At 40.5% G+C, this 26,245-nt stretch overlaps 8 protein-coding genes across 10 annotated transcripts; 5 read left to right on the top strand and 3 right to left on the bottom strand.

Moving 5' to 3' along the window:
* Positions 1 to 2,402: 2,402 nt before the first annotated feature.
* Positions 2,403 to 9,140, top strand: LOC131208397 (guanine nucleotide exchange factor subunit Rich). Of its 2 annotated transcripts, XM_058201134.1 has the most exons (14): positions 2,403 to 2,537; positions 2,607 to 2,879; positions 2,954 to 3,134; positions 3,196 to 3,329; positions 3,405 to 3,770; positions 3,837 to 4,013; positions 4,091 to 4,247; positions 4,563 to 4,714; positions 4,797 to 4,965; positions 5,040 to 5,173; positions 5,252 to 5,947; positions 6,175 to 7,010; positions 7,413 to 8,688; positions 8,768 to 9,140. In XM_058201134.1, exons 1-14 carry the CDS (start codon positions 2,403 to 2,405, stop codon positions 8,795 to 8,797), a joined length of 4,716 nt encoding a protein of 1,571 aa, XP_058057117.1. In that variant the 3' UTR covers positions 8,798 to 9,140. The 2 variants fall into 2 exon arrangements, with proteins under 2 accessions (XP_058057117.1, XP_058057118.1); XM_058201135.1 differs by lacking the exons at positions 2,403 to 2,537; positions 2,607 to 2,879; positions 2,954 to 3,134 and having other exon boundaries at positions 3,265 to 3,329; positions 3,372 to 3,770; positions 7,413 to 9,140.
* Positions 9,141 to 9,344: 204 nt separating this feature from the next.
* LOC131210816 (EP300-interacting inhibitor of differentiation 3) lies at positions 9,345 to 11,411 on the bottom strand. The gene is made up of 6 exons (XM_058204109.1): positions 11,205 to 11,411; positions 10,983 to 11,125; positions 10,685 to 10,914; positions 10,348 to 10,620; positions 9,590 to 9,826; positions 9,345 to 9,512 (listed from the first exon to the last, which is right to left on the bottom strand). Exons 2-6 carry the CDS (start codon positions 11,041 to 11,043, stop codon positions 9,435 to 9,437), a joined length of 879 nt encoding a protein of 292 aa, XP_058060092.1. The 5' UTR covers positions 11,044 to 11,125; positions 11,205 to 11,411; the 3' UTR covers positions 9,345 to 9,434.
* Positions 11,412 to 11,816: 405 nt separating this feature from the next.
* Positions 11,817 to 13,231, top strand: LOC131209361 (mitochondrial import inner membrane translocase subunit Tim23). Of its 2 annotated transcripts, none has more exons than XM_058202416.1 (4): positions 11,817 to 11,864; positions 11,955 to 12,048; positions 12,123 to 12,372; positions 12,448 to 13,231. In XM_058202416.1, exons 2-4 carry the CDS (start codon positions 11,994 to 11,996, stop codon positions 12,740 to 12,742), a joined length of 600 nt encoding a protein of 199 aa, XP_058058399.1. In that variant the 5' UTR covers positions 11,817 to 11,864; positions 11,955 to 11,993; the 3' UTR covers positions 12,743 to 13,231. The 2 variants fall into 2 exon arrangements, with proteins under 2 accessions (XP_058058399.1, XP_058058398.1); XM_058202415.1 differs by having other exon boundaries at positions 11,825 to 11,864; positions 11,942 to 12,048.
* Positions 13,232 to 13,418: 187 nt separating this feature from the next.
* LOC131209374 (uncharacterized) lies at positions 13,419 to 15,732 on the top strand. Its single transcript, XM_058202431.1, has 2 exons — positions 13,419 to 13,903; positions 13,958 to 15,732. The coding sequence occupies exons 1-2, from the start codon at positions 13,575 to 13,577 to the stop codon at positions 14,385 to 14,387; spliced, it is 759 nt and encodes a 252-aa protein (XP_058058414.1). The 5' UTR covers positions 13,419 to 13,574; the 3' UTR covers positions 14,388 to 15,732.
* Positions 15,733 to 15,903: 171 nt separating this feature from the next.
* On the top strand, positions 15,904 to 16,826 carry LOC131207645 (protein-lysine N-methyltransferase CG9154). The gene is made up of 3 exons (XM_058200268.1): positions 15,904 to 16,174; positions 16,238 to 16,397; positions 16,459 to 16,826. The coding sequence occupies exons 1-3, from the start codon at positions 16,007 to 16,009 to the stop codon at positions 16,824 to 16,826; spliced, it is 696 nt and encodes a 231-aa protein (XP_058056251.1). The 5' UTR covers positions 15,904 to 16,006.
* A 21-nt stretch (positions 16,827 to 16,847) lies between these two features.
* LOC131209419 (prefoldin subunit 1) lies at positions 16,848 to 17,445 on the bottom strand. Its single transcript, XM_058202487.1, has 2 exons — positions 17,303 to 17,445; positions 16,848 to 17,215 (listed from the first exon to the last, which is right to left on the bottom strand). The coding sequence occupies exons 1-2, from the start codon at positions 17,321 to 17,323 to the stop codon at positions 16,862 to 16,864; spliced, it is 375 nt and encodes a 124-aa protein (XP_058058470.1). The 5' UTR covers positions 17,324 to 17,445; the 3' UTR covers positions 16,848 to 16,861.
* A 741-nt stretch (positions 17,446 to 18,186) lies between these two features.
* LOC131212833 (Krueppel homolog 2) lies at positions 18,187 to 23,766 on the top strand. The gene is made up of 5 exons (XM_058206875.1): positions 18,187 to 18,471; positions 19,349 to 19,507; positions 22,312 to 22,561; positions 22,636 to 22,769; positions 22,858 to 23,766. The coding sequence occupies exons 2-5, from the start codon at positions 19,350 to 19,352 to the stop codon at positions 23,093 to 23,095; spliced, it is 780 nt and encodes a 259-aa protein (XP_058062858.1). The 5' UTR covers positions 18,187 to 18,471; position 19,349; the 3' UTR covers positions 23,096 to 23,766.
* On the bottom strand, positions 23,697 to 25,991 carry LOC131212834 (transmembrane protein 138). Its single transcript, XM_058206876.1, has 3 exons — positions 25,553 to 25,991; positions 25,215 to 25,462; positions 23,697 to 25,143 (listed from the first exon to the last, which is right to left on the bottom strand). Exons 1-3 carry the CDS (start codon positions 25,684 to 25,686, stop codon positions 25,037 to 25,039), a joined length of 489 nt encoding a protein of 162 aa, XP_058062859.1. The 5' UTR covers positions 25,687 to 25,991; the 3' UTR covers positions 23,697 to 25,036.
* Positions 25,992 to 26,245: the final 254 nt, after the last annotated feature.

Below are 26,245 nucleotides of genomic sequence, written 5' to 3' on the forward strand. Positions count from 1 at the left end.
AAATATGTCAGAAACTCAATCACATTTCATTATGTGCACTAGTTAGTAAATTAATGTCGCCACTTTCATATTAAATGGTGACCTCGCCACAAAACGCACGAAACGATGTGCTGAACGCTTAAATATTCTACTGCACTATTGTACTGATCTCACTCGGCTTTCTGCCATTTTCCCATATTATGCGGCTACACTATTCCTTTCCGTCACGCACACAAATGATGCGTCGTCTACCGCAGCACAATTCTCTCTCTTGCTCTCGCTCTTTCCCTAGCTCTCATTCGTATCCGCTCTTTTTCGACCGACAAGGGCAAGAAAAAATTCAAACAAATTGTTTTTATGATACAGATGGAATTAAAAAAGATTGTACAGCTGCCTCAAGAACCTTTATGAAACATTCTTTTCCTACGCACGTTCACCTGCCAGCATCAACCGTATTCAGTATATGATCGATGACTGGAACGTGCAATAAAAAGTTAGGATGTATAGTACATTGTTATAATATTATGAAATTATTATTATAAACTAACAACCCCAATCAGGCAAAAAATTACGATTAATTGAATCTTCCATTTTTATGTTATTCTTCTGTAAAATGTGAGAATAATACCTTTCTTTCGGAGAATACATGAAAAAGCAGGAGCCTGGTATAAGGGGATACAGAAAGTCCTAGCTAAGCTAAATCGCTAGTGCACTAATTAAAAGAAAAATAGGACTTTTGCATTCGGATCGTCTTTTTGGATCAAATTGGTTCATGTAAAAAATCTGCGAGCAGTAGTAAGTAAGACAACCGCCGACTTTTAAGATAAACATTAGACACACATGAAACAAACTTTTCATTACTGGAACAGGAAATTTATATTAATATTGGCGTAGCAAATGGGCATTATACTTAGTTATAAAAACTACCCCTTTTACCGAAATTTCTATGAGTATATATATTTTCTATCATAGGTAGAATATTAAATCGATAGAAAATTACTGCTGCCAGGTGAAGGTGTCTACACACCGGCCAGCGACGTATAAACTATCGAATTACTACGACCCATCGTTGCGTAGACGCATAGCCACAATCAATATTTTTTTCAAAATCTGATTTATCGTCGGAACTATGATTAAATTTTACCGGATGAACATTTCACCACAGCTACGACGTTGTGTCGTACACGTTTTTCTTCTTTTCGCTACCTATTACACGCCACGAAGCACGGTACTCTCACTTATTCTCTTGTTTTACCTTTGTTGGTATTATGAATTCTAAAAAACTTACACACACAGGTGTACACAGTCCCACTTCAGAAATCACTGTGAACCATTCACTTTATCGATGGTGTACACATATCGTAATTTTCGGTGAATTTCCGCATCATTTATTAATAACAGGTAGCAGTTTGCACTCTTCGTCCATCTTTTTTTCTTATACTGGTATCAATTTGCACGGAACAATGTTTATGGCGAGAAGTCAATTATCCTCCTCGTTCCACAATTCGGATTCAACACTTTTGCGACCGAGCGATTCAAGCACCAGCTCACAAATGACACTTCTCCTTACGATGCCATACTTCAGCACACAAACACACTTGCGTTTTACTCTCTGTTTTACTAAGTGGCTGATTTTGATGTGTGTGTGTGTTTTAATATATGATTTTTAAATTGAACTGTAAATATCAAACACATGGTCTGAGCACACAACTACTATTTATCATATGGAATACTTCATTCGCCAAAGATTTCTCTAACATTGAGATTATTCCAAGACCCGTTTGGCATGGGCTAGATTCGTTAAAAAAGCATTAAGAAAGAGCTGTCTCGAGATGTAAACAAATGCTTCCGTCATCACTAACACTACTGCATGGCCGTATGAAAAAAAAAACAAATCGCTTGCGATGCTGCAAAATGACAGCACATGACAACACAGCACGTAGCTATGTTGGTGAGGACGATCAGTTCTTGGAATTTCACTAACGAACCTGGCCCAAATGTTTTGAATATGTTGCAAACGTTGGTTAAATAATAAAGGGCAATAAACGTTGGTTAATACGTTGAAGAACAATTTATCATTCTTGAGACTCATTTTTTCTCAATCTCCCACTTTCATTAGCATAAAAATAAGTTATTCACAGTGACTGCTACCCCCTAGGTTGATTTTCAAGATGTTGGCTACAACCCTGGTATTGTGTTGTTGTCAGTTTCAATTTTTCTTTCCGTCGGATATGGTCCCGATCATCGAAGTAAATGCAAATCGTAATTTTTATAAACTCCTATACGACATAATATCAGTAAGATGGTCATTTGATGCCGCTTCGAAGCACGTTGTTTACCATCGTCCTTGTCATCGGAATTAGGAGCGAGAACCAGGGATTGATTGCCTTTTCGGTGTTAGTCAGTATCGACTTACTCGTAAAATGTACTTCTCAATCGGGTGGCCACGGGTGCTAAATAGTGAACCGCATGGAATCATCCGGAAAGTGGTATGTGATCGTGTGAAAATATTATTCGCTGTTCTGGCAGACGACGCTGTTGCCATTTGGTATTCCAAGGTTTGTTACTGCCCTTTTAGTCTACGGTAGCGTGTCACACATTCAGTTCTGTTTTTTTCGTTTTCGCAGCCCTGTGTTCCGATTACGAACAGAAGCAGGAATTCAAAGTGTATAGCAAAATACGGCACCAACAGCAACGTCGAATGGAAACCCGATTCAAGCATGCTTTTGGTGGTTACTGGGGGTACTTCCCAGGGCGGCACTTTGTTCATGTACACTCTGATTGTGAACGATACTCCGAAGGGTGTCTATAATCAAAATGATTCACCATTCACCAATCTTCGACGAGACAGTGCCGAGTTATTTCTCAAGGAGATCATTCCCTGTTTGAAACTGTCGTTAGTAAGTAAACAATAGTCTGCCTGACAGTCTACCTAGAGTTGTACTAACCTTCTTTTGTCCTCTTTTATTTACAGACTTACCGCGTTTGTCTTTACGTCCCAATTTGCTGCGTTTCTTGCATAAATGTAACTCAAATTATGATAGCAACACAGGAAGGACGCGTGGTTCGCTTGAACTGGGAGGGCATAGAGGAACGCGACTACGCACTTGATCTAAAACGAATCCCATTTAGTATTAACCAGCAAGTCAGTTACGGTTAGTATTTTCCTTCTTGCACCGTTATACCAAATCAAATTGAAATTGTGTATTGTTTTAGCCGTCCCTATTCTAGAATCAAACGTATTCGTGGTCTCAATTGACTACTCTCCATTGTTATGCGGTTTTGCCATCACATTGAACGACGGACGAGCAGCATTTCTCACCGCAAACAACACAAAGTTTGACCCCAACGTAAGTAGAAAAGCATACTGAAGCTGTCACGAGCTGTTAAAGATCTCTGTTTCGGTTTCGTGGATTATCCGGTAGCAAGTACAAGGAATCTGGTGCCAAAACGTTGACGATGCAACATGCACCGTCATCAACCACAAGTACCGTTTAATAGCATACGGTCGTAAGAATTCTCAGACTAATATGTACGTAGTCGATGATGTAACCGGCGGCCTGGAACTGTCGCACAGGTTATCACTCAGTGCAAAGGATTTTCCCGGTTCACCCGGTTCCGTGCGTGACTTACGCTGGACCCCCGATGGTTGTGCCATCGTAGTCGCATGGACAAACGGGGGCATATCATTGTGGAGCACATTTGGGTCGCTGCTACTTTGTTCACTGGCATGGGATTATGGGTTGCATGTGGATTTAGCTAAAAATGATCCCTTTAACGTGGTCAGCATGGTAAGAATTGTAAAGGAATTACAACAATTTGCAACATTTTTATCGTAATGGTCTTTTCTGTTTCAGGACTGGTCAACGGAAGGATACCAACTTCTGATGGTGCGTCAGAAGAGTGTAGAAGAACATAATATAGTGAAAACTACGAAAACAATAGCCAATGCAAGCAATGAAAGCAACACTCATACGACTGTGTTGATGCAGTTAGACTTTGTCAAAAGTATTCTAACTATTAACCCGTGCATGGTATGACATCGTTATTGATGAATCATATTTTGGTACAGTGCTTTCTGTGTGAGACTATCTGATGTTTTGTATTATAGAGCAATAATTCATTCCTGCTTCTGCAAGGGGACGATAAGCTATACATCAACCACGGCGATGTGTTGCAGAATATTTATCCTTGTAACAAATCACCCTACGACATCCACAATGAACGTGAGTCTTCAAACTTGGGTAAAAACGATGAATTGAACAAAGGTATGTTGGATGATGTCTTCGTTAATAGAAAGTCGGTAACTATCGTCGTTGTCACGTTGCTGGTCATAAGTTCCATTCCCGAGACCAGTGGTCACGCAGCTGGCCATGTGTTCGATTGCCGAGACCAGTGTCATAGGCTAACAACCCCGCCCGTACAAAACACATCGTTACAGAAAGCAATAGAAGGTTTCTCTGTTGCACATTGTCTCGGTTGTTAGCTGCGAGTGGTCGGCTGTTGTCGTGCCGCATAAGATGTTGGATGATGCAGCGAAGCGGATGAAAGATTTTTCACTCATTTAACTTTTTAAATTACAGATATTTCCTGCGTGACGACCGAAGACATCCCTACTTCGGCAGAGGTGGGAAGTGATAACTATATCAAGTTCAACAGTGTTCTCTCGGAAAGCAAACACTGGGTTGTGCTGAATCTACCTACTGCTTACATTTCTTCAAATTGGCCCATTCGTGTAAGCACCAAGAGATTCTCGTTGGTTTTTTTCTTCACTTTGGCTGTTATGTTATCTTGTTTTGTTTGGTCTCTTGTTACAGTACAGTGCCATCGACTGTTCCGGCACCAACGTGGCCGTCGCAGGCCGCACCGGTGTTGCATTGTATGCTTTCAACACTCGCAAGTGGAAACTGTTCGGTAATGAAACACAGGAGAAAGATTTTGTTATTACGGGTGGTTTGCTATGGTGGAAAGATTTCGTCATAATGGGTGAGCAGTAATACCAATTTCAGTGGCCCAACGATCTAGCAATTACTACCATTAACCTATCGTTTGAATTACAGGCTGTTATTCCTTGATAGGTTTCCACGACGAGCTTCGCATCTATTCCAAGGACTGCAAATTGGATAACCGTTTTGCTGTTATAACGAAAAGCGCTAGTCCTGTTATGTTAATAAATATTTTTCGAGACCAGCTTGTAAGTAGAAAAAGGGTAGCAAAAGAGAAAGCAAAGGGCAGGTTGTCGGTATTTCATTTCCACGTTATTATATTTCAGGTTGTTTTCACTTCCGATGGGCACCTTTCTATATTCGCACTTCAGTATACTGGTGATGGCAACGATAGCGGTGGCGTTCAGCATCGGGTCGAGTTAATCAAGATGCATATCTACGACATCAAAAACGTTTGCATTCACCCCGCTTGTGTGATATCAGTACTAATGACCAGCTTAAAAAATGAGAGCGTCGGTGGTTCCCGTCCATCGACGAGTAGCTATGAGGCCTCGCTCTCGGAAACGCTTATTATGAATGTTTCCGGGCGTGTGCTAATGGTACAGACCGACCAACAACATCACCACAACGGTAGCACCAGATCCGGCGATGGCAGTTCGACCAGCAACACCAACACCGGTATTAGTCAATTAACGTCGACTTGCCTTGCATCATCGGTCGAGTGCATCTGGGTGTCGGAGTCCAACAAAACACATATAAAGGAATCTCTCTGGTTGTATTGTGGGGGTTACGGAATGCGTGTTTGGTTACCAGTGTTTCCCCGTAGCGGAGAAACTGGTTCGCGAAGCCTTCGACACACGTTCATGAGCAAGCGCATCATGCTTTCGTTCACTCTGAAGATTTATCCGCTCGTCATACTTTTCGAAGACGCCATCATTTTGGGCGCAGAAAATGACACACTGCTGTACACTAGCGATCCAACGGTTTACTTTTCTCTTCCGTATAATGCACTTAAAAGAACGGTGAGTTTTTGCTTGATTACCTTAGACAAGCGAATTTTTTAGTGATAATTATAGTTTTAACAAAGTTTTGTTAGCCCTCATTTTTACAACTTTTGAAATTAACAATTAACTTGTTAAATTAACAATTCAACAATTAACATGTCAATTATTATTTGCTTTTGGAATGCTGATAAAGAGTATTTGGCGTTAATATTTACAAATTATACATTGGTTTTGTTTATTTCTAGAGCCAAGTGTATTTGCATCAAATCCTGCGGCAGCTAATTCGCCGCAATCTCGGATACAATGCATGGGAAATCGCACGTTGTTGCACGGATCTTCCATACTTTCCACATTCTCTTGAGCTCTTATTGCACGAGGTGCTTGAGGAAGAAGCGACAAGCAAAGAGCCAATTCCAGATGCACTACTACCATCGGTGTTAGAGTTCATCCATGAATTTCCGGTCTATCTACAAACCGTTGTACAGTGTGCTCGCAAGACGGAGATAGCTCTGTGGCCGTATCTCTTCTCTAGTGCTGGCAAGCCGAAGGAATTGTTTCAGAAGTGTATGGTCGATCGTCAGCTGCAGACGGCGGCAAGTTATCTGATCATACTACAAAACCTCGAACCATCGTCCATAAGCAGACAGTATGCGACATTACTGCTAGATACGGCTCTAGAACAGCGTGATTGGGCGCTTGCAAAGGATTTGGTACGATTTTTACGTGCAATCGATCCGAACGATGTTGAATCGCCTCGTTCATCTTACATTTTTGGAAACAAGATTGGTGGTGGATTGATAGGCGCTGGACCACCAGCACCGAATGCAGAAGATTTAAGTCTCATTCTGGGAAGCAGTATGACGAGGGGCCGTAGCTTCTCTACCACCATACCGTATCCGAAAGCTAATGACGGAGCAGCGACTGTGGTAAACAAAGAGAAGAACCTTATGTTCAACGGCCCTGTGGGAACAGCGATGGTACAGCAGACAGTTGGCGGAGGCACCGGCACAAACGATGTGTATCCTTTCGACCGGCAAGTTCAGCGAAGGAAGAAAAGTGTGCCAAATACGCAGATTGAACGGTAAGCAATAGTTTTTTATATTAAATGTAAAAAAGCGAAAGCAAAATGTACCTTACAAACCATCTATCATTTTTTTAAGAAATAGGAAAGAAATACCAAATGTACCTTAATCATCAACTTTTATGTTGTCGCCTTCATAGTTACACCCGAAGAAAAATACAATTTTTATAACCACTAATCGGATAGGCTTTGGCGCTGTTTTTGATCGTTTTCTTTTCTTTCTAGTTGATTCGAAACATGTTGAAAAAGCCGCTTAAAACAAAATTCAAAGCAAACTCTTCGCTTAACCGTTACAAAGACCACTAAAATTTATTGCACTGAGTGCAAGGTGTAATTTTCAATAAGCTTATTTTACTGTATATTCATTTTATGTTTAAAATTTTCTTTTCCACTTACCTATAGCGATTCATCAAGTACGGAAGAGTTTTTTATCGATGTGGTTCTGCAGCGCTATGCCCGACGATTTTTGCAACTACGCAAGCTCGAAGATCTTGGCTACATGAGCGCAACGCTCGACTTTCACTTGGTTGGCTGGCTGAATCGCGAAAAAGATCGTGCGGCTCGCATCGAAGATTTTGTTTCAGCCCTCAAGACGCTACATGATGAGCTAGATTGGCCAAAACCTTGTCTCGACCTATCGCTTCTCTCCAATGTCATCGGAGCGCGGCAAATCACACACTCGGAACCGTCACCATCGCCAACTTTAAACCAATCCATCAAGTCTCCACTCTTTGAGTTGGCCACAAGCGGGACCGTCGATTCAGGTTACAATAGCTTGCCGTTTGTAAGACCGCTTAATGTGATCGTGAGCGGACTAACTGAGTGTCAACAAACGTCTAGGAAAGGCAATGGAAAGCATCAATCATTGAGATTGCTGCAACAACAACACGTTCAAGAAAAAGATATAGCAATTGAAGAAGCTGGTATCGCACCTATTGAGGTAATGGAGGCGAATCTTATGCCACTGAGTGATGCCACGAGTGTCCTTTCCGAAACCGCTCAACCCCAATGGCCTGACGATGTACTGACCGGTTGTAGTGATGCTGGCGGTCGCAGAAGCTTCACACCAGGGGAGGCTACTTTTAGTCGGGCGATGGAAAAGAACATTTCTAAACAAACAAAAACAAATCGCCGGAAACAACACAAGCTTGAAATTCGAATGCGCTACCTGCTTCAGATCTTTACGGAAGCACACTGCTACGAGTTCGCTCTTCTCCTTTCTGTCCTTCTTCTCGACGTGGCTTCCGTCGGTCGCATCACAAACGCTGCAATCCGTTCCAAATCGCTCGTCGTCTGCCGTCAACTTCGGAATGGATTAAAGGACATGACGCGCTGGAGTTTTAACGAGTGTCTTGCGTATCGCCCGTTTATGATAGCTCTTCAGCAGCAACTGGCAATGTTGGATAAATTTGTAATACAGCAAGAAGCGATACCATCGCTAATGCATACAGGTCCGGTACTTTCGACACTGGCGACCATTCCTATGCATGCCCAACGTACACTACAGGATACGGCCGGGAGCAGCAGCGTGAGTGCGGCAGTTAGCGGCGGAACAGCACTAATAAAGGACCACCATTTAGCGAAGGAACTCGAAAAGAGCATCAGTAATGGAACAGTTAGAAGAATGAATTCCGGTTCGTCTGTGATTGAGGCTACTGGCAATAGTAATGTCGGCGAGGTAATTGGTGGAAAGAATCGCACCGTCGGAGACAGCCCATCATACACACCTGCAAACCCTTTCACGCGATCCGTTTCAGATTTGGAAGTGGCAAATGTACAAAAGATAGCGCGAGGAAAACCTACAACCGAAAATCGTTTCATAAACTCGGCTGTTATCACCGAAGAAACGGAACGAATGTGCAATGTTATGTAAATAAATAAAATGGGTAACTAAAGCGAAGAAGGGAGGACTTCAGTTGAAAAACTAAAGAATACTATTCAATGCGTTGACATTATTTATGATTTTCTTTGTTGTGCACTACATGAGGGTAAATTCAGAACCACATTCTGTCCACACCGATATGATGGAAAACTGCAATGCTCCTAATACTGCTTAGTAAAGGCGAATGCCTTAATGAATTCATAGCCAGATATCAATCGTTTTAATATCACCTTAGTCGACGGGTGGACTCGGTGCATTACCATGGAATATACAAGATTTTAAAATTTCCAAAAATTGTTGACATGAGTTTTAGTTTTCCAATGTGATATGATGACAAAAATTTCACCAAGCGTAAAGCAACCATCTATTTTTTTACACTATTTGAATATTCACACAGTCTCACAACCAAACAGTAAGTTAGTGATTATTTAGATTTTATTGTATATCTTGAGAAACATGCTTTTATTTGGTTCAAAATATGAAAATTTGTATGGTTGTATTTCAGTTTCCGTGTTTTTTTTATGTATGTTATGCCAGATATGCTATTGTTGACTTCTTTCCGCAATTTCTCGGTCGACAGATAAAAGTGGTCTTTGCAAACGGAATCGTTTGATAGAGTCCTAAAACCATGAATAACAACAATTACTAACAATTACTAACAACAACAACAAGACAATACTGCTTATAAACATTTTACCTTCCACTGAGCGCAGTTAAAAGACAATATGGCCTGAACATTATCGTCGTTCGAACTACGTTTTTCTCCTTCGCTGGTAGGTCGGGCGCACAGGATACCGTTCACCATTTCCAGCACAACGGCTCCATCGCGGATGAGAAAAGACATTCGAAATGCAGTGTCAACTGTGCTCATATAATCCGTAGGATCCGTAATAAGTTCAAAATATGGGACCGATGTACCTCTTTCTTGACAGATCTAAAGAATAATGTGCAATAAAAAGAGCAATATTACTGCTTCGCCTCATGATATTCCAGGTTATAACGGAGAAACGATTTTAACCATTCCATTTTACCATAGTGGGAGCCATTTAACCAACCATTTTAATCATAGTCGGAGTTTTTGGAAGGGAAAATGTTCTGGTGAATGTCTGAAACCCCTCCACTCTTTACCAAGAGGGTTCTAATACATAATCTGGGTAACTTGCAGCAAAACTCTGATAGTTTTCAAGCAATTCGAGCCAAATTAAGCTGTGGTGAGTTTTGGCATACATCTAGGGATTGGCATGCGGGAAGTGCGAAGGGTTTCATATGTCACTAGTTCGCTGGATCATTGAGAAATGAGGATAAAAGGCTGATGAAATGAGATGAAATGAGAAATGACGCACGCCGGGAACAGCTATTGCGAATAAAATGCTTTGAGTGTGTTCAACTTAAAACCGGACAACTTTAACTTATACACCTGGTACACGGTACGAAGTAGATCACGTAATATCTTACCGATTTCAATTGCTCCATAACGTCTTGCAATTTGCGTGCATCGGCTTCCTCTTGATTTAATCTTTTTACTATTTCCGGTTTACGAACTTCACCTAGTTCTTGTCGTTGTCTTCGACGGCGCTCTTTCACTGGTTTTTCCACCGGTGCGGGAGGAAGGTGTTCAAAAGTTCCGTAAAGGCATGGCGAGTGTTTCGACATACGAAAAGCAGTTATTCCAGCTTTGCCGAACGCATCCCATCCTTTCTGGCCTTCCGCATTCCCAACCAATGTCATCTGAAAAATAAAACAGTTTAGATCGCAGTTTTTTATGGTTCGAAATATTCAGTGTAAAGATTACGATCGCGGTTGTCAGTTCCTCGTCGCAGAATTGAGAGTTTTCACTCCTTTGCAGCGCTGCTCCTACCAGATCATGGCTCATTTTCACAATCTGTACGTTGATGCAAACTTCCGTTGCATTTTCCACAGTGTCAGATTTTATTCCATGCATCATGACTTTGTTTGTTTGCATGAGGATGGACGAAACGCCTTGGAAAATGTCGACAGCATTGTCGATTTGCGTTCTCAGTGCTGTTGGATACATAGTAGAATGTGGGAATATAATTACTGCTAGTGCAGTTACCATTGAATTTACACACCGAGATCGTGTCCTTGATCTATCAGCTCCTGATAACGCTTCTTGCGTGCCGAAGCATCCATGGTTCTCTTGATACTGGCCCACAGCGATCTTCTCTGAATGTTTTGATTTACGGGTTTTTCTTTCCTGTCGCTGTTGTGAAATCTACGATGTAATGCATAAATTGAAAGAATGATTTTATAAACAATCCCTTTTACACTAACACAATTAGAACAATAAATACATATTATAACGTTACCGCTATGCGCTATTCTTGACCTTACACTTGAGCAGCACTGTTAAAGCCAGCGCTCTTTACTGCAAAGCGACTTGAGATGTAAATAAATGGCTGTAACTGTCAATATTTTCGTCCGCGTGGGTTCGAGTTAATTGAACTCAGTTTTAATAAGTATATGGAAAAGGTTGTAAATAACAAAATACGTTCGTTGTTTATTATATGAAATCTGAAAACAATGATTATCAGAGCATTGAATGAACCATAACATGAGGTGACACTGTGCGGCTACACGAGCCGTAATTCGGAGTGTGAAAACGTCAGATCCTTTACGCTTCGTGTGGCAGTGGCAATTAAACACGTGGAAAAAGACAGAAGGGACAGAAACACAACTGGGAGGCCACACGAAGCGTAATAACTAGCGTAAAATTTATTTATAATCCCAAACTGTTTACGCCTCGGCCAAAACATAAACGTTTTGAATAAATCGCAGCAGTTTGGCATTTATCTGAAATGCCAGATAATTGTTTTGCGCATCGTGTAGCTCGGCAGATACACTTAGTGCTACGTTATAGTAGTTCTCCCTGTATAAGTTAGCGGTTAGGTTTAGGTTCTCTATGCGAGTTGATTTTCTTTTGACAGCATTAGTGAAACATTCTAGAAAAAGATGTAAGTGTTGTTCATTTATTCTTAATCTTTTGTATCATACCTATCACGACTTTTGTATCGTAAATACAACATTCCAGTTTTTATTTGCAGAAAGCTTTAGGCTTCATACTATTCTTACGACACAGCAAAATGGGTGACGATTACCTCAGTAAACCATTATCCTTTGGTTCGGCGCATTCTTCCGGTACCTTTAGTCGCCAGGAAGTGGAAATTACGCAACATGCATGGATCTTATTGGTTTTGTTACTAATATTGCAGGAATCTCTACAAGCTCACAAGTGCGGCCATTGTCACCGTATTTAAACTATGATTCACGATACCTGCAAGCTCAACCAGAATTCATCTTTCCTGAGGGTGCTTCAAAACAACGCGGCCGATTTGAACTCGCCTTTTCGCAGATCGGCTCCTCAGCAATGGCTGGTGCATGTATCGGTGGTGTGGGCGGATTGTACAATGGGTTCAGTTCAACAAAACTGGCAAATCAAACTGGGAAGCTACGACGAACACAGTGAGTTTCATCGAAAGAACCCGGACAGTTTGTTTCAGTCCTTAAACAATTTACGGCCATTTTTACTGTTTTCAGATTGTTGAACCACGTAATGAAGCAAGGTGCTGCAACTGCAAACACACTAGGCACAATTGCCGTTATGTACTCGGCATTCGGTGTCCTATTGCAATGGACACGCGGTGAGGATGACGACATCAACACAGTTGTGGCAGGAGGAGCTACCGGTCTGTTATACAAATCGTCAGCCGGTCTGCGGAAGTGCGCCCTAGGCGGCGGTATTGGATTGGCACTTACTTCGTTATACGTCCTTTGGAGTGCAACAAGCGGTGGCTCGAAAAAGCTAAATGACTTGAAGTCGCAATACCTTTAAGGGAAAACAATAGATAAAAACGTGTTTGAGGTTAAGTCGTAACGGAACTAACAACAGCCATTAGAACGGTTATCCAACTAATTGAAACTTTTCTAGACTATGGAGATTGCGAATGTGTTCAACGGGGGCGCTTTACACAAATATACGAGCATTCAACTAAACTTTTCTTATTCGAGGCTGTAAACTGTAAACGCAAGCGTAGCAATAGGAAAAGTTGTAAAATGTTGATGAAACGTTTACGTTTGTCTGAATAAAACGTAAGCAAGTTAATAATCAATTTTCTATCTATCAACTAGTATGGATAGTTTGCGGGGAAACTATTCACAACCGCATGACCATTCATCAAACAAGATTAGGATAGTTGTTAGCTTAAATAATTATCACTAGGCGGCTATTATCATTTTCCTTTTTTCAATTATGTTTTGTGGTTTTGGTTGAACCAAATTTTGGAATCGTTCAGGTCAAGTAATAAATTAATATAAGCGAAAAAGAAAATCCCTCTTCATCCAATTAATCCTATTGTATAACTGTGTTCCGCATTAAAAAAGATATTCTGAGGCACACATACAACAGTATTTTCAGAGGCTTAAGGCATGAATTTGTTGATGAACACGTTCATTGATAGGCGTCAGTTACGGCGTCCAGATTAATTAGTATTGCCTGAGTGCGGCGCGCAACCAACACCAGGACGTAGAGTATTGCGCATGTTGCGAGCTAATTACTAAACACACCCATTTTTGTGTTCCTTCAACGACCGCTTCAAACTATTAATGAATTAGTCAGATCTTAAAGTTGAGTGTTTCTTGGAACTTTTTACAAAGTGTGTGGAAAAATGAATCAGCATAAAAGTGAAAAACAGCTTGCATATTTGTACCCGCTTATTGCAACGTTGTCTTTCATATGTTGCATATCAACAACTGTGGCCTGGCAGCATTGGCAATATGTTCTGGACACCTGCATCGAGAGGAATTGTGGTTGCATTTTGCATGGCCGATCCACTCCAACTTACTTTACCGGCGGTCACGTAGCCTACTGCCACTGGGCATCATATGGGCTGGTGCTGCCCATAATTTTCTGCTTCATCTTTGGTATATTTCATGTGTCGCGTGTGTTTTTCGGTGGCCATAGACGACGCCCTGGAACCGCAACAGTGCGGCAAAGGTGAGCATTGTTATGACACACAGCTTATCCATTGTTGATTTCGTATCTTCGTAGATCGGGCGATATAATAGTGATGACCACCAAAGCCGACGTGGAAGAGGAAGACATTAACCCTTACTATTGGGTCCCCGCAAGTGTTATCGGTAGCCTTATGGCCGTGTTGACACTGGTGCATGCCGCAATGTATTTAGATGGGTTTCTCAATACCTGCAAACAGCAACGCTACGAACTTATCAAATACATTCATGCCAATGGTAGCCTAGTGCCGATTATACAAAGTCGCATATCATGCTCATCGGTGTTAGACTTTATGGACTATCTTCATTTGGACGTGTCGTTCGATAGACGACGCGAGGGACGTATCAACACAGCCGCTGCATTGATCATTGGTTTAATTTGCTCCTGGACCTGCATAGCACTGTGGATTTGGACTGTAGTCATCAATGCCAAACGAGCAACTACAAGTAGAAAATTGCGTATCTAACGCAATCTACAAAATAATCTATAATTCAATTCTCGAGAAACAGTGCAAATAGTTGGTTTGAAGTATTTGATCTGCCAACTATTAATAGAGTGCCTTTCTATGATCAAATGAACTCGATTTTGATAGTGTCACATTTCAGCCATCCCCAATTTTAACATTTGATCTTTCTTTTCGTATTCGTTCATATTCATAATAATTATAATGATAAAGAGGCGCTGAACATTGTTTACGAAATACAGTATGCTTGGCTATGTTCTTTATGCGAACTACTTGTCTGAAAACCCTGTTTAAGGGCAGTTGCGAACACATTATTGACATTGCGGAAATTAAGAGTTAGAATGATATATTCAATATCAGACGGAAGACGGGGCCGTGGAAGATACAGAAAAGCCACGATGTTGAACCAACTCTCCCCAGGAACCGTTTTACATGCATCATCACCATCATCATCATCACTTGGTTCAGCGCAACAACGGATGTGCCGGTAGCGTCGGTGGAAGATTCAGCCGTTTGACCCGGAGGTGTTTTGTATATAGCTGCGACCACTTGACTTCGCTAGCGTGGAACAGTCAGTGACCACCGTTACGAGTCTGTTGGAAAGAGCCTACGACGAGATCGTGCCATCCAGTCAGGGCAGCCGTGCCGTCTACTGTAGGGCGGAAGAAATCGCTGAGATGCGCACCACCTGTAGCGCCACACGCCGGACAGGAGACCCCAGGACGGACTCTACGACGGACAGGAGACCCCAGGGATCGTGCTTGCCGAGTTGTTCCCGCCCGACAGCCTCCAGTGGGGTAGCCGGAACCAGTGCACCAACCCGACTAATTTCCATTTTCAACGACCTTAGCCCCCGAAAGGCCCCTGGACCTGGTGGCATCTCCAATGCATTCAAGATAGTTGCGCTGCGATTGTACTCAACCATGTTTTGCAGCCTCCAAAGGAGAACGCTTCGAGACGGCACCTCCCCGAGCGAGTGGAAGCGGCAGAGGCTGGTGCTAATCCTGCAGCCCGGGAGACTGTAGGAGCTGGCGCCTTAACAATGTGTCATGTGTAAGCTGAACTGGGCAAGGTCTACGAGCGCATCCTATTCTACTGCCTGCTTCCTAGACTTCCACAGGCAAATTTCTAAGCAATTTCGGCTTCCTCAAGCAGCGATCCACCTGTGGCAACATTTCTGGGAACGCGGGTAATCAGAAGACAATGTGGGCGAGAGGGCAAGGATAACGCTGGCGAATGGTGGTCGTCCCCACGCACAGCACATAACCTGGCGAGCGAAATGCTGCAGAGCTTGGAAAAGAATGCTTTCCCCCGGGCAGTTAATCAAAAACAGTATATATACAATAAAATATTTAAAAAAATAGTGGGTATCACTTCTTTGGTTTGCTGTTCTCGATTGAATATATATTAAGGTCCCTCTCGCATAACATGTAGGAGTCAAGTTTTGACAGCAGCTTCACGTGTCATTTGTGGTGCATGAAGCCAAAGAAGAGAAAAAGAACACAAAGTTAGTAAGTTGTTGAAGTAAATTTAAGTTAGTTAAACTCTAAACATACCAAACTGTGCTCTTCTACGTTGCGTTGGTTGAGCAATTTTGCAGTGTTTTCCTGTTCGATTTAGGCATGGCTTCGACAGAGTCCAATGCAATAGAAAACATTGATGATGGCGAACCATGTGTGCTTCGTGAGGATACAATGCTAATATTGCAACAATTTCTAAAAGAAAAAGAGCTAAAGGAAAGCATGGAAACAGAAAGCAGTGAACTGAATAAACGGTTTGAGGAAAACTGGGTATGCATCAACATCTTGTAGCACAATGTTTTCATTTTTCATTTGACTGCTTGTTATCATTAGCAATTGAGCCAATTTTGGTACAACGAATCAACAAAAGAAAAACTTGCTTCAGTTGTTGAACACCTACAAAAGGAAAAACCTACTTCTGAAGGCAAATTCAAAGTAGCTCTTTTATCGGCTCCTTCGGCATTTAAGCATATATCGATCGTTGTTCCGGATGGCAAGTATTCGAAATTAAGCTTCTGTTCATTCATGATCAATGTTTCGTTTTGTCATTTCAGCAATGTTGTTTGAATACGATGGACGATTCGCATTTTACGGGGAGCATTTTCGTCAATATGACTACAATCGGGCATTTGAGCCGCAATATTTGGATGAGTTTAGACACACATTTGACTTGATTATTGCCGATCCCCCATTCTTGTCCGAAGAGTGTATACAAAAAATAGCGTTTATAGTGAAAAAAATGTCTAAGTCCCATGGAAAACTAGTACTTTGCTCTGGAGCAGTCGTGCAGAGTTGGGCTCAACAGTATCTGGCTGTTAAGTTGTGCCAATTTCGGCCCGAACATGAACGAAATCTTGGCAACGAATTTTGCTCTTATGCTAATTTTGATCTGGATAGCCTGTTAAATAAAGCAAACCCATGAAATAGTTACTTTGTTACTTGGTTTATTGGTATGCATTATTTTCCATTGGTTTCACTTTCTGCCTTCTTTTGTTGCACCAGTTCCCGTAGACTTTCCTCTTGGTCCTTCAGAGTTTTAATGAGAAAATCTTTATTCTTTTCGAACTGAGAGATCATTTCCTCATACGACGAAAGTTTGATTTTCATTTCCTCAGATAGCGTAGGAAGATCGCTCAGCACATACATGCGGCCAACCGACGAGTACACCTTCGTGTCAGGCGTAAGCAATGAGATGTGTTTGTTGGTGACGTCGATTCGTTGCTTCGAAAGTTTTAGACTATCTGTCTTCATATCTAGCAAACGAATCTTCTTCGTGGACTCAATCTTGTTCACCTGCATCTCGGTAAAAGCCTAAAATGGATTTATTCAATGATCCTTCATGCGCACTACACAATACAACCTTTAAACTGAAGTGTCGCACATACGAATGCTACTAACTTTTTTGAGTTCCAGATCCATATTTACGACGAATTACATATATTTGAGGCCCAACTCTTGTTTTCAGAATACCTTGCCTTGCTGTTGCATGTGCAGTTTAGAATGTTAAAAACATACGTGATTAGCTTATGATTTTCTACCGATTGTCATTTAAAGCGACGAACGTGTAACCATAATCTAATTACAAACGCTTCAGTACTCAAAAACGCTTCACTGCGATACTGTGAATATTCCATATAAAAACGACTATGTTGAGAAAAAGCAACGATTTCAATTACTTGGGGAACAGCACTCTTCGCGTTCTGCTTACTGCTTAAAAGAACCACACCCAAACATTTTCCCGGTGTTGTCTCATAGGTAGCCGATTGTTTATAAAGTGCCTAGAAAATTTACGTTGACAATGGTGTTTTTGAATTTCGAACGCATTATGATATGATGTTGAGGACGACTGTGTTGAACTTCTAATATTAAAACATTTCGGAAAAATGCAAGCCGCGAGGGCACCTGGGCAGATGGAATTCCACGCGTCCATGTTTCCTGCTGGTGTAGGCTGGTATCTGTCGCTTTGAAATCCATGTAATAATGGAAAGCATTTGTAAAAGAGGTTCACTGTAGGCAGATAAAATTGTGAAAACGCTACACTATGGCAGGGTATTCTTGTGTTTATAAATACAAGTTAACTGCAACTGTGTTGTTGGTGTCTTGATCGATTTTTATTGAATTACAGTATTTATTTTCGATTGTTCATTTTTATCACAAAACAATCGTTTTAGTGTAAGTTTTGACTTTCCTGCTGCCTATGTTTTTTATTCAGACTATTCAGCTTTTAGTTTACACGCTCTTCATTAACATCCACAGGTTGTTCGATGACAGAAGCGTTTCGCGCTGTTGTCAAACGTAAACGCGTTGGTTTCTTGTGTGGTAACGCTAGAAATGCAAGGATGTCGAAGCACACTCGACCTAACATTGTCTTTTGTCGGACGTAGCCGAATTAGGTTGAACATTGTGGCTGAGACTGGATTAAGCAGCACGATAAGATAGTAAATTCTGCCTGACTTGATTGGTACCGTTTCATTGTGCAGTGAATAAGAATTTCACCAAGTTGACAGGAATTGGGAATATTAGTAAATCTTCGTAGTGCTCAAAGTGGTGCTATTTTAATTGGCTAGGTATGTAAAAAAGTAGCAGAAAAGAAGAGTAAATAGAATTGAGCGATGAGAATGCGGAAAAATGTGTGGCTTGTGTGTGTAGTGGGAAGCTTTCGTTGTTTCCGATTTGGTGATAGTCTGTTAATAATGTTCCTGCCCCACGAATTGTGGATTTTTGGTAACACACGTCATTATTTAGAGAAACGCAGCCAATGGGTATCCGCTAAATGTGATGGATCTCCTTTGCTTTCTCTTTTTCCCAAAGTTCATAATTGACAGCATTGCTGGCAATGGTTTCTTGCAGCCCGGAAGGCTAGGTTGCCTTTCCGAGGTATTATTGTTACCCCATCAAATGATAAAAAAATCGAATCAGGGGAATTATGCGAACGCACATGATAGTTATAAAAAAGATTTAAGAAACTGGCTTACCATTTACCAATACCAATACGATGGTAGATTTCATCTTATCACACAAATCTGATATTTTATCGTTGAACATCCAGTTGCTATCGCATCATCGCACCGTTGGAATGTAACAGCGAGAAATACGTCATACTCGATGTTGCTTTTTGTTCGATTTCACCGCGCAACTATGTTCGCATTAGGAAATTTCATAAAATCAAACATGGGAAGAGACTTTCACAACGTTTTCAGCAACGATCACTGTCGAGGTTTCAGCCCTTTCCAAATGGAACGATTAAGAACCGAAACAACACAGTGTTAGTGAAATTGAGAAAACTGGTGCAAAATGTTGCCCACCTCTTCGGTCTTTGAAAACTTTTCCTATCATTAGCAAAGATAGTAAATCTAAGATTGGTAATTTGTTTAATGCATGTTGAAATTTATGCAATAATCACGACTTTTCCAAACATGTCCCCTTTTTCAAACATATTCCTAGGATGAGTGATCAACAGAGGGATCAACAGCAGCCCAGGCAGACCGGTTTTGAAACGCTCAAACAGCATGTTATTGCAAACAAACTGGAAACGACGCAATGGGTGTCCCGTGTGCTAACCATCTACTTTGCGCTAGGATATGTACTACCTTTCCTCTATGGGTAAGTGGTTTTTTTCTCAAGAGAGGGTGGTGGGGGCTGTATTTATAGGTAAGTATTGACTATGTACGAATCTAAGCAACATGTGGTCAGTGATTCAGTAAAAGGAAATTTTGGGTATTGTTTATGCGTGTGACGAATAATTGCTAACACACCATGTTAACACAAACACAATCAAAACGCTAACGCGTCTCCCACCTGTTGAAATAAAAAACACGTAATGGTTAATTCAACTGTTTTATGCTTTTACATCACATGCGAGCCACTTGTGTGCGTCGTACGTAAAACCCCCTCCGTGATATTACAGTACACCCAATGATCAACTTGTAGTTACATAATGAAACGAAGAGGAAAACACAGGTAAACCACCTATCACAAATCCATGACAGAAGAAGCACCGTTGTCGGGCGAGTCAGGGCTCGACACAAAATTTCATATTTCATTTCATACTGGGACTACGGCACAGGAAAACGGAAAACAACATTTTAATTTCAGTTATATTTCCTTTAAATAGATAAGTTAAATGTGACCGATCATAATTTTTGGCCTTCAAATTAACTTTTGTAAACCAACTATTAATGATTACTTTAAAGCGATCGTTTACACGGTCTTCAAATGGTAATATAGCTACTATATTATATATCATTGAAAAGATAATATATCCTTCTTAAACCAGAATTATGAGTCATTATGAGACAGTTAACTTGTTAAGGCGCTTAGGACGTGAATTGGTTAGGAAGCAGATAATATCGATTTACATCCTCGTTGATAGAATAGTCTGTAACGCTCATCGTTGTCATGCTGCTAGCAACGGGCCTAATATTGATAAATAATAATTTTGTAAAATCGCAAAGGATGAAAATGCTATGGCAGTTTTCCAGTATGGAAGTATCCAGGACCCATTGAATGAAGATGGGAAAGTCCTAAGTAATAAGGACGAGTTAGAACAGTTCCTTCAATGGGCTTCAAATCGTTGGAAACTTTGTGTAAACTGTATGTAATGATACTAATATATAATACTGTAGTAATAGTATAATACTGTAAAAATACATAGATCGCATCGATCGGAAAAACGATCAATAAAACAACAACAATCAAGCGGTGTCCGTTAGGTTACAAAGGCTGCGGTTAGCCAAGGAAACGCCAGAGAGACATTTGCTCAGCAATTATTGCACGCTGAATGTGGCTTATATACCTTGCTTAGAATTTAATTTTCATGTTTTTATGTTTTGAGCTAATGAATAGCATGTTTTCTCTATTGGAACATTAGATTCGAATACATCTTTGAAACCCAAATAAAAAAGTGTTGCGCCGTGCTTGGATTCGGGTAAACCTAGTGAATACGGTGGATACTCCAACAATTCGAACTTAAATTGATGGATTTTTGCTATTGTCAAAATGCTCTTGCAACCTGGTGCATTGTTCCATTTTTAGCGAATGCGGCATCCATTTTACAAACAGCTGTTTTTAAACCCAATACTTCAGTCAAAACAGTATTGGTTGCACTGCTCAATGAGATGCTGGCTCAATGAGGCTTGTACTAAACCTCTTTCAATGATTCGACGATTTTATACCACCCAGTATTCTGTTACAACCCAGTATTCTGTTGGGAACAGCAATACAAGAAATAAAACATTTGCTTCCTTCTGCTGGAATGCGAACATAATTATTTCTGCATTTCCCCAGACAGATCTTTGACCAGTTAAAGTAATGCTTTAACGGATAAATATAAGGTTGGGGAAAATGTAATCCATTATTTTCTCGGTAGATGCCTGTAGTGATCGATATGTCATGAAGTATCGATCATACAGCTTCAATTTTAAGCTGATATTTAACACTGAAAAAAAGGCTTCCACTGTTTTTTCTTTGTTCCATTCATTTGTGAGTTACAGGGTGTTAAACATGGAAGTCGCCAACAAAGAGAAAATTTGGAACATTTAACAGTTTTTCTTAGGCAAAGGCGAAAATTCAAGCTAAACTGCGGAAATTGTACATGCTTTTTATAGTGTCGATACTCTAACTGGGGAGCTACATGAGGTGTAACGTAATGTTTTTGACATTACAGATTAATGCCAAACTGCTGCGCTTCTGTAAAAACGTTTACTGGTCGGCCGAGGCGTAAACCCGAGCGTAAATACTTTTTGCATACGTTTTCAAGACGTGCGATTCATCAGAAACGACCAGAATCGGCCAACAGAAGAGATGTTGTATTCCATCAGGACCACGAAATGTCCCGCACGTATTTAGTGACTCGCCAGAAAGCTCGGGAGCTTGGTTGCGAAGTTTTGATGCATCCACCGCCGTATAGTACGAACCTTGTACCAAGCAATTATCACATTTTCGCACATTGCACAAATTCCTGAGTGATAAGAAATTGAGATCAAGAAAGAATTGTGAGAAAAGATTGCTCGAGTTTTTCGCCAATAACGACCAAGACTTCTACAAGAGAGGTATTATTAATTTGCCTTTGAAAGGACAAAAAATTTTCCAACAAAACGATGCATATCTATCTATCTTCTACAACTTCTGAAACGCCCCCAATCAAAAAAAAAAAAAAATTAAATGAGGCGCAGCGACGCGCGCCGGAAACAGCTAGTTTGACATAAATCGGACCTTCGGAACACTTCAAGGTCACATACATTTGTTTTTCAAGTTCTTGTTCCTATTCCTATATCTTAGCTACATGAACCACGAATTTAGAGAATAGTATCATAGTTTTTATTAATTGATTGATCAGGTATTTACGTTGTTGCAACTTTTTGTCATGTAACTAATGTGTAATTTTGATCTTTTGTTTCTTTTTGTAGGAATCCTGTTAATGCATATTATAAAGTGCTAATGGCAAATGCGGCTACTAGCGCGATTCGATTACATCAACGCCTACCACCGTTTCAGTTATCACGTAGTTATTTGCAGCAAATGCTGCTGGAGGATTCCTGTCATTATCTCTTCTTCTCGCTGATATTCCTGTATGTGTATCCAATGCTGCTCATCATTTTGCCGGTTATACTTTTCTCTGTTTTGCATTCTACGAGTTACTCTTTAACGCTCCTCGATGTAAGTATATTGTGGCAAAACATTTGGCATAGACAAAAATTCCTGATTTATTCATATTTATGATCATATTATAGACCCTTGGACAAAACTCTTGGTGGGGTGCTCGACTACTGATCTCGTTAGTAGAATTCCAAACTCGCAACATTCTTCGGTTAGCCGCGTTTTCGGAAATCATCATCATGCCATTATCGGTGTTATTAGTGTTTCTGTGAGTACCGTCCAGGAACGAAATTATTATCTACTGCATGTGTGTTCGTGCATTGAATAAGTTAATAAATTTCATCCATTCTTCACAGTGGTAAGGCTGGTATTATGACACCGTTGGTATACTACCAGTTTTTGGTTCTACGTTATTCATCTCGGCGCAATCCCTATACACGTAACATGTTCTATGAACTGCGTTTGGTAGCGGAAAACTTTGCCAATGGAACGACGACACCGGTTATACTCCGGAAGGTGCTGCAAGGGAGCATAAGTTTTATCAGCAGGTTAGCCCCACCGACGCAAGTGCAACAGCAACAGCAGCAGCAATAAAAGCGGATAGTAAAAAAGAAAACAAACACAAATTTCCATTGATTGTTTTGCACCCATGTTTTCTTATCCTTAACACGCCGTCACATTTGATATTGCAATACGCATGCACAAAAATTGCAAACTGTCTTTGCTTTTAACTCAATGGAAGATTGATTTATATTCGATAATTTTTTAAGAATCGGTTTATCGCATGTTTCTCGGTTGCGGCAGGTTTCACATTTGTGGACCTCTTAAGTTCGATAATGTGGCCGTTTCGAACAACTTTCAGCTTCATATTTTCGTGCTCATGTTAGTAATAGGAAGAAGGTAGTACGTGAAGCCAAAGGAATGTTTACATATGTGTTGTGTAATCCCAATTGTTTTCTTTTTCTTTCGGTTTGAAAATTTCGTTTATTTTGAAACCATTTTATAACTTTTTGTTATTTTTGCTTAGAGTAAGGTGAAAGATTTTGTAAAACAAAATGTCAGAATCAAATTGTAACAAACCGACAGGCAGAGAAACTTTTTATGGTGAATGGAACGAATTTGAAGGAAATAAAAAAAACAATTACAAATAATGTCTACGTCATCTTCCGTAAGAAAGTTTTTTTATTTTCGAGGGACAAGGATACAACCGTATTGATTTGATTATAGACAAATACATGCTAGAATGATACAAATCATTCTTTGGATGACAGTTACAAAGCAATAACAATTTGTTCTTCAGTTATTACAACATTCACGTTTTTATTATTGGCATGTAATGGCATAATACGAGGTGAATTAAGTTCCCAGCCTGTTACTGTACCATTTAAATTTCGCAATTTTTGACAATTATTCATTTTTCTCCTTCAATGTACTCTCCTTCCTCCATATCTCCACACCGCACCATGCGAATTTTTCACTGCTTCAGGCCACCTTCCGACAGGCTTTTAAGTAGCTGTGCTGATTTCTGGGCTTCGAGTGACTTGTGGCGGATTACTTTCAAGCAGGATTACGTTTACGGTTTGAGACCTCAATACAGAGGGCTCAAACTCATATTAGCATATGGGCCGCAGTGGAAAGCAACAGCTAGTCAGCGGGCCGCACTACATAAAGAAATGTTTTGCCATTAAACTTTACGCACTTTGATTTGGTTTCGATTTGAAATAAATCGTATCGGTCACTTCTGTGCCGGCAGCCAAACCATTTTCTTGTTATTTATTGCTGACTATTCTCACTGGTATAACGTAATTATAAACTCCGCGGACGTGGTCGAGGGCCGCACAAACCAGTGTCGCGGGCCGCGTGTTTGAGATCTCTGCCCTAATACTTAAACGACGCTGTTTATTTATTTTGGTCATTTTTTAAAGACTCAAGTCACTTTTTGAAGTCACTAACCTTCCGGAGAGCTTGTTTTGCGATAGGGAATCATCCCGGTAAACTCTCGGCAATGTTTCATAACCTTTACAAGCTTTGGCAAAAGCTGTACATTTTCTCTTTGTTCAGTAAGTTTTTACCTTCATTACTCGATCACGTTCGCGATCGCAACGAAGCTTCTGTGCGCAAGACCATGAAAGCGTTATGGCCGAACCTCGTATATGAATGAAGTAAAGGGTTAGTTTATTTCAACGAAGAGTAAGTAGCAAATCTAATAAATACACATATTTATCATTCAAATATTGTTTTAGTATGATATGTGCTACACACAAGAGAACAACTTTCCATCGCGATCCACTTTGCGTAATTCTACAACACTTTGTGTTAATCTGTAACTAGAGTAGACTTAAACGGAATGCAGAAAATGCATGGCTTCGGCTAAAGGGGTTTAGTTCACTTTGCTAGAGTATTCTAGAGCTAGAGACTGGATCACCGTCGAACAAATGTAAAAGAGACTAGATGAAATAATGTTTTTTTTTCAAAAACTACAGGAATTCTGAGTCCTTAGTCAACACTTGTGCTCGTTGTTTCTCACACTACTGTTTACTTGATCGACAGCTGTGATGCAATCCAGTCCAGATTTTCGTAAAAACGAGGGTCACTCATTTTCAATGCAGATTTTTTGTACAGATAGTAATATACCGGAGAAACTGTAGAAGAAAGAGAACAATAGCCCGACATTAAACAAGAGCTAATCTGTGTCTTACTATTCCTTGCTTACACAGCCGATGTATAATAAATAGAGCAGTAAGAGCCTTCGGCCACTGAAACTGGTAAGAAGCATTGGAATGCCCTAGCACTTGCCAAAGATGCAATGCGATGCTGAGGAAAAAGTACATCATGCTAATGAAGAGCGGGGTGCGGAATTTTTCGTACAGCAAGTTTGCCATTCCGGCTTGGTAAACGTAGGTGGAGTACAGACTGAAAACAAAAGCAGTGAACGATAGCATCAAGCAAACATCCTGGGCACTGTAAAAGACGAACAAAACAAAACACCGAGCATTGTAAGTTCCTTCGATTTCTGCAAACGCAATCTATTGTAAACGCGGAAATTCTTACATGAATAGAAAAATGACACCAACTTGACCACCGCGAGCTAGGTACGAGAAACTGTTTATGCCTAAATCAACGAACAGAAACAGCAATTGAAAGAACAAAACGCTGGCGAAACGTTTCAGAGAAAGTTTAAGCATTTTGCATTGGTCCCGGTATGCGGTATTGCCCAACGATACGACAACCAAATTCCTTATCTTCTCTCACTATGTTTTGCACCCAGTGGCAAGCAAACAAACTTGGTTCCGCGCGATGAATATTTTTTGTAACTGTTTGGTTTGGGAGGTAGAACCTAGAGTGGCAAATACAGGATTGAAACATATAGCTGCATAAGATTGCAACGCAGTGTCAGTTTAATTCCAAAATATTATTTGTAGGTACGCAAAGTAAGATCACAAAAATGTTGGTTTTGCGCTGATCTTGCTTCCACCTTTTAAAAGAGTTTGTTGTTTATGGGTCCTTCAAAAAATGACACAAGGTAAACTATCAAAAGATGAAATAATATGTATATGTATATATCTATCTACATCCGGTGGATGCTTTTCTCAAGGTTGATATATGGGAAAGTTCGTTCTAATTTCAGAGACAAATCCCAAACAAGTTTTGTTATTTAATTAAAAAACTTGATTATTGGATGTATAGTAAATGTAGTTGAATTGGCAAATAATTATCGTTGAAATGTGTTTCTTTTGACGTTTC

The sequence above is a fragment of the Anopheles bellator genome, chromosome 2 (genome assembly GCF_943735745.2).
Source record: "Anopheles bellator chromosome 2, idAnoBellAS_SP24_06.2, whole genome shotgun sequence".
Taxonomy (NCBI): Eukaryota; Metazoa; Arthropoda; class Insecta; order Diptera; family Culicidae; genus Anopheles; species Anopheles bellator.